The sequence below is a fragment of the Cryptotermes secundus genome, unplaced genomic scaffold, assembly GCF_002891405.2.
Source record: "Cryptotermes secundus unplaced genomic scaffold, Csec_1.0 scaffold1434, whole genome shotgun sequence".
Lineage (NCBI taxonomy): Eukaryota > Metazoa > Arthropoda > Insecta > Blattodea > Kalotermitidae > Cryptotermes > Cryptotermes secundus.
In genome coordinates this window covers 50,876-63,603 of record NW_019734986.1, presented here as the reverse complement: position 1 = coordinate 63,603, position 12,728 = coordinate 50,876, and the positions used below count along the sequence as shown (strand labels likewise).

At 42.7% G+C, this 12,728-nt stretch overlaps 1 protein-coding gene across 1 annotated transcript in view; it reads left to right on the top strand.

Moving 5' to 3' along the window:
* The window catches only part of LOC111869163 (fatty acid synthase), a 135,383-nt gene that overhangs the window by 99,904 nt on the left and 22,751 nt on the right, over positions 1-12,728 (top strand). Inside the window, exons 26-27 of the mRNA XM_023860434.2 lie at positions 4,377-4,575; positions 9,928-10,108. Of these exons, the coding sequence (XP_023716202.1) occupies positions 4,377-4,575; positions 9,928-10,108 (380 nt within the window). The remainder of the gene's footprint in view (positions 1-4,376; positions 4,576-9,927; positions 10,109-12,728) is intronic.

Below are 12,728 nucleotides of genomic sequence, written 5' to 3'. Positions count from 1 at the left end.
TATTCCATTCATGTCTACACTTCAGCTATCAATGTAATGCTGTTCCCCATGCTGTTTTCTCATCATCAGGGTCAAGAAGTAATTGAAGCAAGCAGCAGAGGGGTTTGGTTGACTGCATGGCTTACTTTTTGATCTTGAAGATGGAGGCAGTATGCGAAACGCAGAGAAATGTGGTGGTATGGAGTAGTAACCCTCTTCCCATTCCCATTCCCCTTCCCTTCTTTTCACCACTATTAGGATCATCCCCAGTTACAGTTTACAATATTGTAACGTGTATCGTTACTGAAGACGCCGTTCGGATTGTTAATTTGGTTTATTCAACAACCTGCAAGTAACGGCTACAATTAATTATAACAATGTTGCGGGGTTTCACAATTTATAACCCTATTCACAAATCAAATCACTCTATTGTCAGTAGTCTACACGTATTAATAACGCGGGAGCTATACAAGTCTCTCTGAATTACACGCTCCAAATATAACTCTACTACAGCACACACAAAGTCTTGAAAGCATACAATAAGTCTTCCACTCGCTGCCTTCTTAGTTATCGCACACTGTCACATAAAATCTTGTAACCACGCGTTCGGGTCTTCTTACCGCAACTGCTGCTATATTTCAACTCAACTCGTAGGCTGCTGCCTTGAGAACTCGTTCACTGCTCACTGGAGAACTCTCTTCGGCGACTGATGCCCTTAACTGACAACAACAACTGAACTCAGCAACGGCCACATTTCAACTCGGTTAGTTCTGATTTCCTGCAGGAGAAGTTCCATCATCTGCTGCATCTCCATTTTGTAGCAGTAAGATGCTCCAGTGTAACGTGTCTTGAGTTCAAATCTTGTTGGTCACGTGTGTAAGTCCAATCCCACTTCTGAAACACCAGTTGTCACATGTGTGGATGTATAACGTGACAAATAATTTCACGCCATATTTGATAGAGCGAATTTTATTTCACATTCGCTCTTACAATCACACAAATTACAATCTGACATTTACTGCCATCGGCAGTATCACAAATACTACACTGCAAATGCTGGTTGACTGCCTGGCTGACTCGTAACTCGTAACTCGAGAACTTGAGAACTCAAAACTGACTATGAATAGTCTTCACTGCTCCGTATCTAACCTCGTTCCGGACAACGCAGAAAACAGCCACTTAATAGGCGCCATTGTTGTCTGGCGCCGTGTTTACCGGTGTTACTGGTAACACTGCTGGGAGTTGTCTCTCGCAACCACTGTTTACCCGTGTTGCATAGCGACCAGTATGCTGGGACTCGGCTCGCTTCGGCTCCGCTCGGCACATCACCGTCACTTGGGGGGGGGGGAGTGGTGTCCTGCGTAGCGCGACACGTCACAATATATATAAATGACCCAGTGCCATGGTTGTAACAGAACTCAAGTCATCATGGAACCAGTGAACAAACAAAGTACAAATAATAGTGAGACTGTAACAAACCCAGTGAGCTCCTAGGTTTACAGTAGTTCCCACTGATCTTGGTGTGAGTGCAGTCCAGCCATGTAGTTGATGGATAACAGGTCAAGACCAGATAGCAAAGATAGTTCACTGAAACAATAATAAGTAATGAATGAAAAGTAAACAGACTGAGGGATGGGGCTAGGAAAAAAATACAACACAAAGCAAGGGAATCTGACTTCACTCTCTCAAGGTCGCACAGCTGCTGTGCAGTGCGACTTGTTTACACACAAATCAGTCCTGGTCATATTTGAACCACCTTGTACATACAATAAACAAGGTAGACACAGTACAAATCTGAACATATAAAGTTATAAAAGGGCACATGCTTGTGTTTGTTTCACTGCACTCGAACAAGGACACTTCACATTACTTCACTTGTTTCATTCAACTCTGCCTAAGGCCTCTGTACTTGCAACACCTTTCCTAACCCTCTTTCTAGAAGTGTTATTTTACAAGGGAAAGACACTGGTATGACTGCAGGTAAACTGTTCCAATCCTTTATGGTCCTATTTACAAAGGAATATTTGGGAATATTTGCCAACATCTGTTCTTTGTTTCCTGCTTCTGACTTTCCAAATATGATCGCCCCTACTCAGGTAGCATGGTTGAAGCAGTTGTCCCCTATCTTCCAAGCCGGTCTCCTGGTGTACGCCTTGTAAAGGGCACACAGACGGGCTATCAGTCTACACTGTGCCAGTGTTTCCCAGCCAGATTCATCTGTAGAATTAGCAAAATTAGCTCTCTTCTTTGTACCTGATTTAAAGCGCTAACCTGCCATTCTCTGTATGGGTCCCAACATACCGAACCATATTCAAGTATTGGTCTCACTAATGATGTATAAGCTATACATTTCGTGTTATTATTGCCCTGTTTCAGTATACACATTATTAAATGAAGAGCCTTCCATGCTTTTCGTAGCGCATAGTTTACATGATCTGCCCATCTTAAATTTACCTCTGGAATTAATGGATCCCCAAAATAATATGTCAGTCGATCCTTCACCCTAGCTCTCATGAAACTTACCATTTTACTCTTATCTAGATTTATCATGGCAATCCAGATCCCATGCCTAGTTACTAGCACGTGGCAACTGCTGTCAAAGTGGGATGACATTGATTGAATTCTTGGATTGAAGACTGCAGTGAATAGTTACATCATCATGCTACAAAACTGAATCAAATGCTGGAACGCCTGCTGGCCATTCAAGAAGATATGAAAACCAATCAAGAAAAGATGGAGGCCATCATACAGATTAGTCAGGAACAGTTGAAAGCCAGGATAGAGGCTAACCAAGAAAGTGTATGAACAGTTTGGCAAGGAATACTTGCCAAAAATGATTCCCAACTAAGGAGAGATGAAGGCCGGCCAAAAACACATGACGGAGATGACAGAAACCATCAAGAAAAGATCGAGGCTAACCAACAGAAGATGGACAACATTAACAAAATAGTAGAGGCTGCAATGAAGTCCGTTTGGTCCAACTGGCAGAGACCCTCACCAGATAGGTGGAAGACGTCCTGTCGCACATTGAGAAGCAGACATGACCTCTGTGAGGGACTTAATGAGAAGATTGAACAAACACAGTCAGGCTTATGAGCAGATATGATGTCCCTTGACCACAGGATCCAGGAAATACAGATTGAGGTACAAACCATGAAGGTCCCAGTGGAGAAAACATATCATGGACTCGAGCAAAGATAACAGAAATCACAGATGATTTCAGCCTGGGACGTAACCTCACATGATTCAAGTTAAGAATAAGCATGCAAGAACTTGAGGCCCACGTGGCACACGTAGTTGATGGGGAGTACAGGAATTGACGCTGGTAGAGTACACCGAATTTTGATGGCTCAACATCCTGGGCTGTCTTCTGCTGCCAATTTGAGGCTGTGGCAGGACATTATAAGTGGACAACATACATAAAATACGTGCATCAGCTTACTGCCCTAAGGCTGGGCTTCTAACATTCTCCACAGAATCCCTAGAATAGCAACTTACAAAAGGAGACCATCGAGGCCCTAGAGGACTAATTTGGGGACCGGCACCTAGAAGCCTCATATTGCAGCCGGCTGAAGACAAGAACCCCATATGTTTCCAAGTCTCTATCAGAGCTTTTCTTCGCTATCAAACAGTTGACCCACCATGGTTTCCTGCACTACGCCAGGGCCATGTTCCTAGGGACTAGGCAAAGCGTTCAGCAATGGCATAAGAGACCGATACATAGCACAGCAGCTACTTCTGGGAGTCAAGAAGACGCTCAACAAGGCCTTTAGGCAGACCCTCATTTGGGCTCCTGGGAACGAGTGGCAGGTCATTATGGAGGGGTTAGCTTCTTCTCAAATGAAAGAAGAAATGGCAACACTCCTATACATTACCCAGGAGGAGCTTCCTTAATGAGTGAATAATGTGACATAATGGCTTGAAGCTGGAATAAGGTAACCAGTATAAGTTGTCTGCTGCTAGAGAATGGATTGGAAAACAAATACCATGGCAGCAGATATGCGCGCAACAGTAGGACTGTTGGAAGAGATGTACTCTGTGTGATCCGTGCCATGTCTTGTCACTAACACATGACAGTGTATCTTCCAAAATGTTGGTGAACCTCTACTAGTATACATGGCATCATGTCACAGAGAGTAGTGCTGTTCATAGTCAATGCTGTAGGAACCTCAAATCTATCTGTAATAAGCCTTCCAGGAATGTGTTTTCAGGTGTACTAATTATATCCAGTTTTTATTTCATAGTAGGTTGAAACAACAATCAGTTCCAGTTAATGACACAATGAAGAATAGCAAATAAGACAAAAACACCACAGTTAATACATAAACTGTATACTTTGCCCATGGATGATAATGTGTAAATTATCAGACCTTTCAGCATACCCTGTTCTCTCCCAGTTGACAGACTGCAACATTGGCAACTCTCGAGACACCTCATTTGAGCAACTCATCATGACAGAGACAAATGGCAGAGGAGTGGACCTTGTTCTCAACTCCTTATCTGAGGAAAAGCTGCAGGCTTCTATACGCTGCCTTGCTCCTCGAGGACGATTCCTGGAGATTGGCAAATTTGACCTTATAGGCAACAATACTATTGGTAAGATGCATACTGTCTGTCTATTTCTATTGAAAACTCTTCTTTTCTTAATGCCACAGCATCATTCAACATATATGTTACATCCGGAATTTAACTCCTCTGTCTATATTTCAGTGTACACCATATGTTAGGCTGTAAGCTTAATTTCTCTGACCAAGAAATAAGGAATGAAGAGGTCCTGTGTGGTGAGGTTTGCACTGGCCTGTTATGAAAAGAATGACCTCTCGATTCATTTTTCAATATCCTAGTATTTCCTGCAGATGAGCAGGGTGTTCTAGATGTAACGTGATTTCATAATTATCCTGGACAGCACTTCAACAAGTTGTGCACTCATGGAGCTTGAACAAATGAAAGTTTTAAATGAAGTTTTGCACAAAAAATATTGATGAATTTAGTTTGGACAATGATAGCGTTTGTGGGAGTGATTATACACAACTGGTGACCCCAGGAACCCACAGAGTTGGTGACAGCAACAGTGATAATATTAGTAATGAACAACAAGAAATCATAAATGTAGGATTGAGAGAAATATCCAGTAAGTTTGTATGAAAATATATAGACTCTTTTTCAGCTTCATGAGAAACTTTTCCTGATATGTAGGGTCCCCATTTAGACACTGCTGAAGTGATGTCATGGGAGCATATGACAACATTTTAAATAGAGCTATCGTACAACTCATTGGAGGTGAAACCAACAGATAGCCTCAGCAGGACATTTCAAAGAGTGTCAATTTGTTTCATATTTTGCTCTAGGATAAGGATGCAGGAGGAAGATGTTACAGTAGACGAATTGTACTTATATTGGCTCTTTTTATGTTGATGAACATTGTGCAAAAGCCTAACCTTATATCATACTACTCACAGAACTAAACTGGGTGCTATTCACACTATCCCTTTTTAGAGACTTTACCTCTGGAAATACCAGAGGCAATCATTAAATTTATGCACTTCTCTGATAACAGTGAGAAAAGAGAATTTCAGGGCCCCTCTGAACTTTTCAAAATTTATCCAAGAATTCAGCACCTAAATAACAAGTTCTAAAATCTGTATTTTCTCAACCGACAAATTTTTCTTCAAGATGTATGGACTCTGTGAGTCTAACTCCAGCTATGTTTGGTCCTTTCTTATTTATGTTGAATTAGGAATTAATGAATCAGTTAGTTATTGCAGAAACAATTAAACCTGCAACAATTGTAGTAAAATTGTCAGGAAAGCTTCTTGATAGTGGACATGCTGTGAGGATGGTGGTATAGCACTCTAATGGTAGAACATATGGCAATGCTTACCTAATCACCTGCAAAGTAGGACCCTTGCGCGCACACACACTTGCTCCATCAATCCTGCCATTGTTGGAAGCAGCGGTGGAAGGCTTCTTTTGGAATCTTCTGGACCTCAGCCATCACATTTGATTTGATGTCCTCCATGGTTGTGAAACGTGTCCCCTTGATGCCCATTTTCAGAGTAGGGAACAGCCAAAAGTCACTTGGAGCGAGATCCAGAGAGTATGGTTGTTGAGTGATGACAGGAATGTTTTTCTCAGCGAGAAATTGCTGCTCAACAAGCTATGTGTGGCTCAGTGCGTTATCGTGATGCAGAAACCACTGTCCCTGCCACTCGTCACGCTGCTTCCTCCGAACCACATCACGCAACCCCTGCAAAACTTGCACGTAGAAATGGCCCGTAACAGTGCCAACTTCTTCCTCCAACTCTGCGATGGTCATTCTTCGATCACATTGAATCAGTTGTCGCACTTTTCCAATCATTTCTTCGGTTCTGGATGTCAAACATCTCCCGCTGCGCTGGTCATCCTCTAACGTCTCGTGCCCAGTCTTAAACTGAGAAAACCAGTGGTAAACTGTGGATTTCGTTAGTGCAGTATCACCATAAACTTGCTGCAGATCCGATTGCATCTCTGAAGCAGATTTTCCTAATTTGCACATGAACTTGATATTCATATGCTGTTCGAACTGCGACATTGTGCCGAATGACCAACAGTCACATCTAATTCAAATGGAACAGTNTATATATATATATATATTATACTGTGACATAATGACTGAAAGCTGGAATACTGGAACAAAATAGAGGCAGCTGTTGCTATGAAATATTGCACTAAACACGTTTAAACTGCAGTGAGTAAACACACAACAACAAAGCAACCACAGAACCGATATTTTCTGTGCAGTCTGTGCCAAGGCTATATAGCAAGGACCAAGAGGGAGACTTAAAGCCAGGAATGACTGCTGGTGAGGGCCAGCAGCAGTTTAGCCAAGATGTTTAGTTTATTATTTTGTAAAAGTAAATATATTAAACTTTTGTTTTACAAAGCTCTGATTAGGTCAGTTATGACTTATGCCTGTCCAACCTGGGAATATGTGGCAGATGCTTAACTCTCAGAGATTCAGCTACTGCGCTGATGGTAATCTTGACAGATGCACTCCAGTTCATGAATTACATGTGACTTTCAAAGTTCCATACTTATATGACTACATAACTAGAATATACAGGACACAGGAAGAAATAATTCTAAACCATGAAAATCCAAATGTACATGGTATTTGACAAGGAGAAGCCAGGTAGGGAAATAATGGGAGGCTTTATACGTACTTGGCAATGGTCCGGCCTACAGTTGTTCAGCTGACTAACTGCAGTTTCAGAGTGGTCAAAGCATAACCTGCTGCAAAAGCCTGTACTGACAGAACTCCTCCATATATCTAGTATAATTGTTACTTTGCATGGTGTGGAAAGGGTGCGTAGAGCCATAGTGAACCGGGTGCTGTGACAGCATGGATATACTCCAGCTGAAGCTGTGGTGCAACAAATATAGTGCCTATACAGAAAGACTGACCCCTCCCCACTTCTAACCTTGTACCTGTCTAAGAGAGAACAAAAAATTGTTCATGAATCTTTAGAAGATCTGTGGCCAGAATTGATTGTGCTGGCAAGGGCCAGCAGCAATTTAACAATCCGACTGAGTCAGTCACAACAATGAGCAGTAAAATATGGTTATTAATCCCGTGGGATTCATAACGAAGAATGACTGTGTGGGCAAGTGCCAGCAGTAATTTACCTGACTCACCTACTGAGAGAGTTACACAAATTCCAGAGTCATGAGATAGTAAAATATGATCATGAGGCTTACTGAAATTGGAACCAAGAATGTCTGTGCTGGTGAGAACCAACAGTAATTTGCCCAATCCTGACATATCCAACAGTAAGTTGAATGTCAGAATCGGTGCTATCAGGCAACAGCTAGTGAAGGCTTGGTATTTACAGTAGTGATGTTTAGAGTGTGTAGATTAGTGGAGATATTATAATTATTTGAAGTTACAAGTTATAAGTATTCACTAAATTCACTTATCAGTCCAAACCCACAAACATATGAAAATATTTTTAAAAGAAGTAAGAAAAAAATGGTAAAAAATTTATTCTCATGGCTTTTCTCTTCTAATATTATGAAACAGTGCATCAAACAGTGGTTCCTTTCATTATAAATCAGAAAAATGGCCAAGAAACTGTGTTCGATTCCTAGCAGAGGCAAGAGATTTTTCCTCATCACAGCATCAAGACCAGCTCTGGGTCCCACCAAGCCTCGTGTATGTTGGGAAACAGGATTCTTTCCCTTAGGAGAAGGTGGCCAGGTGTGAAATTCATCTCTAGTGCGAAGGTTAAGAATGCATGTATCAGTACCTCCACCCCCCCACACAGTTTCATTGTATAGTGCTAAATTAATTAAGCACAAAGTCAGGTTGATATTTTCTGTCAAAGTCAACACATTTCAGAATCAAATTGTAGCCCCTCTTGTTCTTTTTATACATGCAATTTGACATTGTTCTTACTATTTCACAGATATATTGTCAGATAACTATAACAAGTTTTGAAGTGCACATATAATAACACATCTGGCATGTTGACTGTGTTATTGCATCAGATTTCCAGTTTGTGAGCTTCAGTTCATTATGCTATCTGATGCATAGACCAGGCAGGGAGAATGAGCAGTGGCAGAATCATTGCAGCACTTCCAAAGTTATGAGTTTACACTGAATTGTATTCACTTTTATTTAATAATTTTCATCACCTTAAAATTTGTAGAAATAAATGCATAGGAAATAAAATGTGTTTCATTTTTATCAATAATTTTGTTTGAGACTTTGTCAGTCTGGTGTATAATTAGCACCTTATACTCTAGAAACACACAGAGACACAGCAGGTCATCACATAAAGTGTCTTATTTTCATTTGATTTTAAATAAAACTGGATTTTATCAACAGATTATTAGAAAACTCCCAAGTATCAAATTTAATAGAAATCTGCTTAACAGTTCTCAACTTATTGCATACATGCAGACAGAGAGATGGCCAAATATGCATATCACAGGCAAATTTTGCAACTTCTTGCTGCGAAGTGGTAAAATGTGTCTGTGGGGTTTTATGTAGTTTGTTTTTCGTCATTACTCCGATGACAACCCACTTCTTCGGAACAGTTTGTTGGTCCTGAAAAGGACCGTGGTTGCTGAGATGTTTGATCGGTGAGGTGGCGTGGCGCGCGCCGGTAGGGAGAGAGGTTAGTTGCGGTGATTTGACTGGCCACTGCGCGGCCGTTGCTGGAGGTTGCTTGATCGCCATGCGGCAGGTGAGTTGAAGTTGCGTGGTCGTGCAGCACGGTCGTAGATGAGGCAGTGGCTACGCCAGATGCCCATCGCCGTGCGGCAGGTGAGTTGAAGTTGCGTGGTTGCACAGCGCGGTCGTAGGAGTGATGAGGCAGTGGCTATGCCAGATGCCCAGTGGGTCAGACAGGTACACGACCACCGGCGAGTCCAGGCGAGTTGCCCCAGTGCGTCGGGTGTGAGAGCCGGAGGGCCAAGGCAGTCGTGCCTGGCGCAGCCTGCCGATGCCTCCGAAGACTGAGCGCTGGCAACGAAGCCTGCTGGCTGGTGATGCTTGAGTGTGGCTTGATCGTAGACTGAAGTCAGACTGATGCTGCCGGGTCGCGGCTGCTCCTTTTTATACACTGCTCGGTGGGTGGAGCGAAACTTGAAATTGAGGAGGAAGAATTTTCAAGGCGCTGATTGGCTAGTGCGCTTGATGATGTAGATGGGGGCTAGCAGCGAGCGCAGTATAAATGCAAACGTTTGGAGCAATTGGATTGGTTAGCGCGCGTGATGGTGAAAAGTGATGTGAAGAGTGTGCATTGCAGAAAATGGGTGATAATGTGGGATGTCCCCACATGTCAATCTGATTTATCACCACTGGATACTAGCATGAGAAGCAATCCTTCTGATTGCCTTTTATCCTATAATGCAGTTTTATGTAGCATTTGTGGCATTTACTTGTGAGCAAATCCCATCACACAGGCATGGAGGTGTTCCTGAAGGGTGTGAGCTTCCATGGTGTGATGTTAGATGCAGTCTTCGTTGGATCCTATGAAATGAAGAAGACTTTGCATGATGTAGTTGCTCAAGGAATCTCTGCAGGGGTTGTTCAGCCCCTACCAAGGACTGTGTTTCCTCACTCCAAAGTGGAACAGGCTTTCAGGTACAGTTGTCTTGAAGGAGAAAAACTTGACAGCAACTGCATGGATTAGGTCAATTGACTTGTTCAGTTCCATTAAAAATTTTGATCAAACCACATTTTTATTTATCATAATTGAATTCATGACTGTGGTAGGTATTATCATTAAGATTATTATGTGTAATTCGCCATCTACATTTATCACAAGAATTTCTATATATATATGTTCACTAGGAGATGCATTTGAGCATGTCAGCCATCTTCAATACCCTTTGTGATAAGTGCAAAGGGTCAGTGACAAGAAATGTTCTTCAAGTTTTTGTAGGTTCCAAAACTTTCCTCTCTTACACACCATAACTCACAATTCTCTTTGGGATTTTATTCCCTTACAACACTTCACCACGTTCTGCTGTTCTGTCTGTATTAGTAAATGATATTCCTTTTTGATTTGTTCGCTTCACCTTTGATCTCAGAGCAAGTCCAGTGATGCAGCATATGAATCTAGGCATGTGTAAAAATGACTTTCAGTTCAAGAGAAAATCAAGAGGAGAATGTGGAACAGTTTTGATAATTGAGACAAGAACTTCAGTAGACAGATTTTATCACTGTAATGATTTATAACACAAGCCATTATTCTACAGAGCATTAAACCATACAGTCATAATTTACCTGAATTGAAGCTGAGTCTGATTATAAGATTACACTCCCCGGTAACGGAATCGCACAACACTTCCACCGGATGCTCAAGGCAGCCATCATGTGCCATGCAGACCAAAAGTGGACAGAGGCTTTTCCCCTGATTCTTTTCGGATTTGGCATGGCACTGAAAGGGGATGTTGAAGATCAGTAGCAGAACAACTATACTGCGAGCCCTAAGACTCTCGGGTGAGCTGCTGGCTCCGACAGGCTACCAAGTGAATCCATCACACCTCATCATCGAGTTCTGCCAACACATGACCCGCCTCAGACCAGTTCCAGCAGCATGCCACAACTCCTGTGCTACATTCTTGCTCAGCGACTTTGAGACGTGCCCGCACTTCTTCCTCTGTCATGACACAACGCTCCTGGTGTTAGAGTCCCCCTACAGCATCTCCTACCATGTCCTGTCACACAGATAGAAGACACTGCATTTCCTCGTGCGCTGCATTCTCATCATGGTGCCAGCTGGCAGGGTCAAGCCAGCCTAAATGGTGAATGAGACTGACCGCTGGACCACCACCACCTTCAACTAATTTATTAATCCAACCCTGGCCGCAGTACCACCTGCCGTGCCACCACCGCCCATCGCAATTACTACATGCTACCAAATCCATGTACGTTTCCCCGCTCGCTTCAACATCTGAACATCAGCCCCGGCGGTTATGCAGGAGCCATCTACATTGAATCAACCGCTGACAGATCAGTTCAGACCACAGCAGCTCCAGAGCCCGTTGCCTCGCACACATCCTAGCCACAGTGTAATTCTGACACGTTAGTCGTCATTCACAGTCTAGGAACTAGCTGCTGCTGAGCAATGACTCAGTTATCAGAAGTTTCGGTGGAGATGGTTTCTTGGAAACAAATCATCGCTGGGTCATGAACAGACATTTCCGTACAGAGAGATTAGTATGTATGAGTATGAGTATGAGGGGTGAGCCATGGAAACCGGCCCTCGCACTGCAATGTTTAATGATCTATTGTGCTTCCCTTATGGATTAACCCTTTATAAATCCTACACTTCAAATGAAATGTAGGACTTTATTTATAGGGGCATCATAGAAGTCACTAGGTTCCATGAAGAATTGACCCAGGTGGCGATATCTTAGGTAAGCTATAGCCTCACAATCACATAAGATATGTGTGGCTGATTCATCTTCTTGTAGGCACCTTTCACAAGTTGGGTCGTCTGTCAGTCCCAGTTTGAAAAGGTTTCCTCTTAGGTGGCAGTGTCTGGTATGTAATCCTACTACCCATCTTAACACTTTGCGGACCGGCATTTTTATACCTACTACCCTAACTTGTGCACTGTTCACTTNACCAATGCTTCTAGAAGCGCTTGATGATGTGATATTTCTCGAAACATTCCCCTCTGTGAAGTGGCATTACACAAAACTTGCAAATGCAGGCAGTCCCACTCCTTTTCTTGTGAATTGCGCAAACACGGCGTTGCCTAGAAGGCTGCGTCCCCTTGAAATGTTCACTCTTCACAATTTTCGCGAGGGTATGTTTCCGCATATCACCCGAGAGTCGCCCAAAGGGTTCAGAATGAGGCCTGCGTGGTGTGGGAGTAGCTGGCCCCGGTCATACTAAGACTGTGTCTGCCGCCGGTTCTGCCGCCACCGTGTGGTCTGTAGACCAGGCTTTTGCCACATTCAGCAGAAATGCCTTGTATTTCAATTTTGAATGAGGGTTTAGATTTTTGAAAACCAAAAATGAATTGAAATTAGCACAGTTTATAAGCCACAAGGCAACTTCCTTTGTCCACTTTGCTGTTTTCCGAGGAAGAGAATAATAGGCCAAGTACTGATCGGCTCTATCAACTCCCTTCATGAACATTTTATACTCGGAAATACAAACAGGCTTCTTTACCTGTCCATGTCTCCTTTGAATATCAACCATGCTCGAATTGTGAATTGTGGAAATCATATTCACAACACAAGTATCC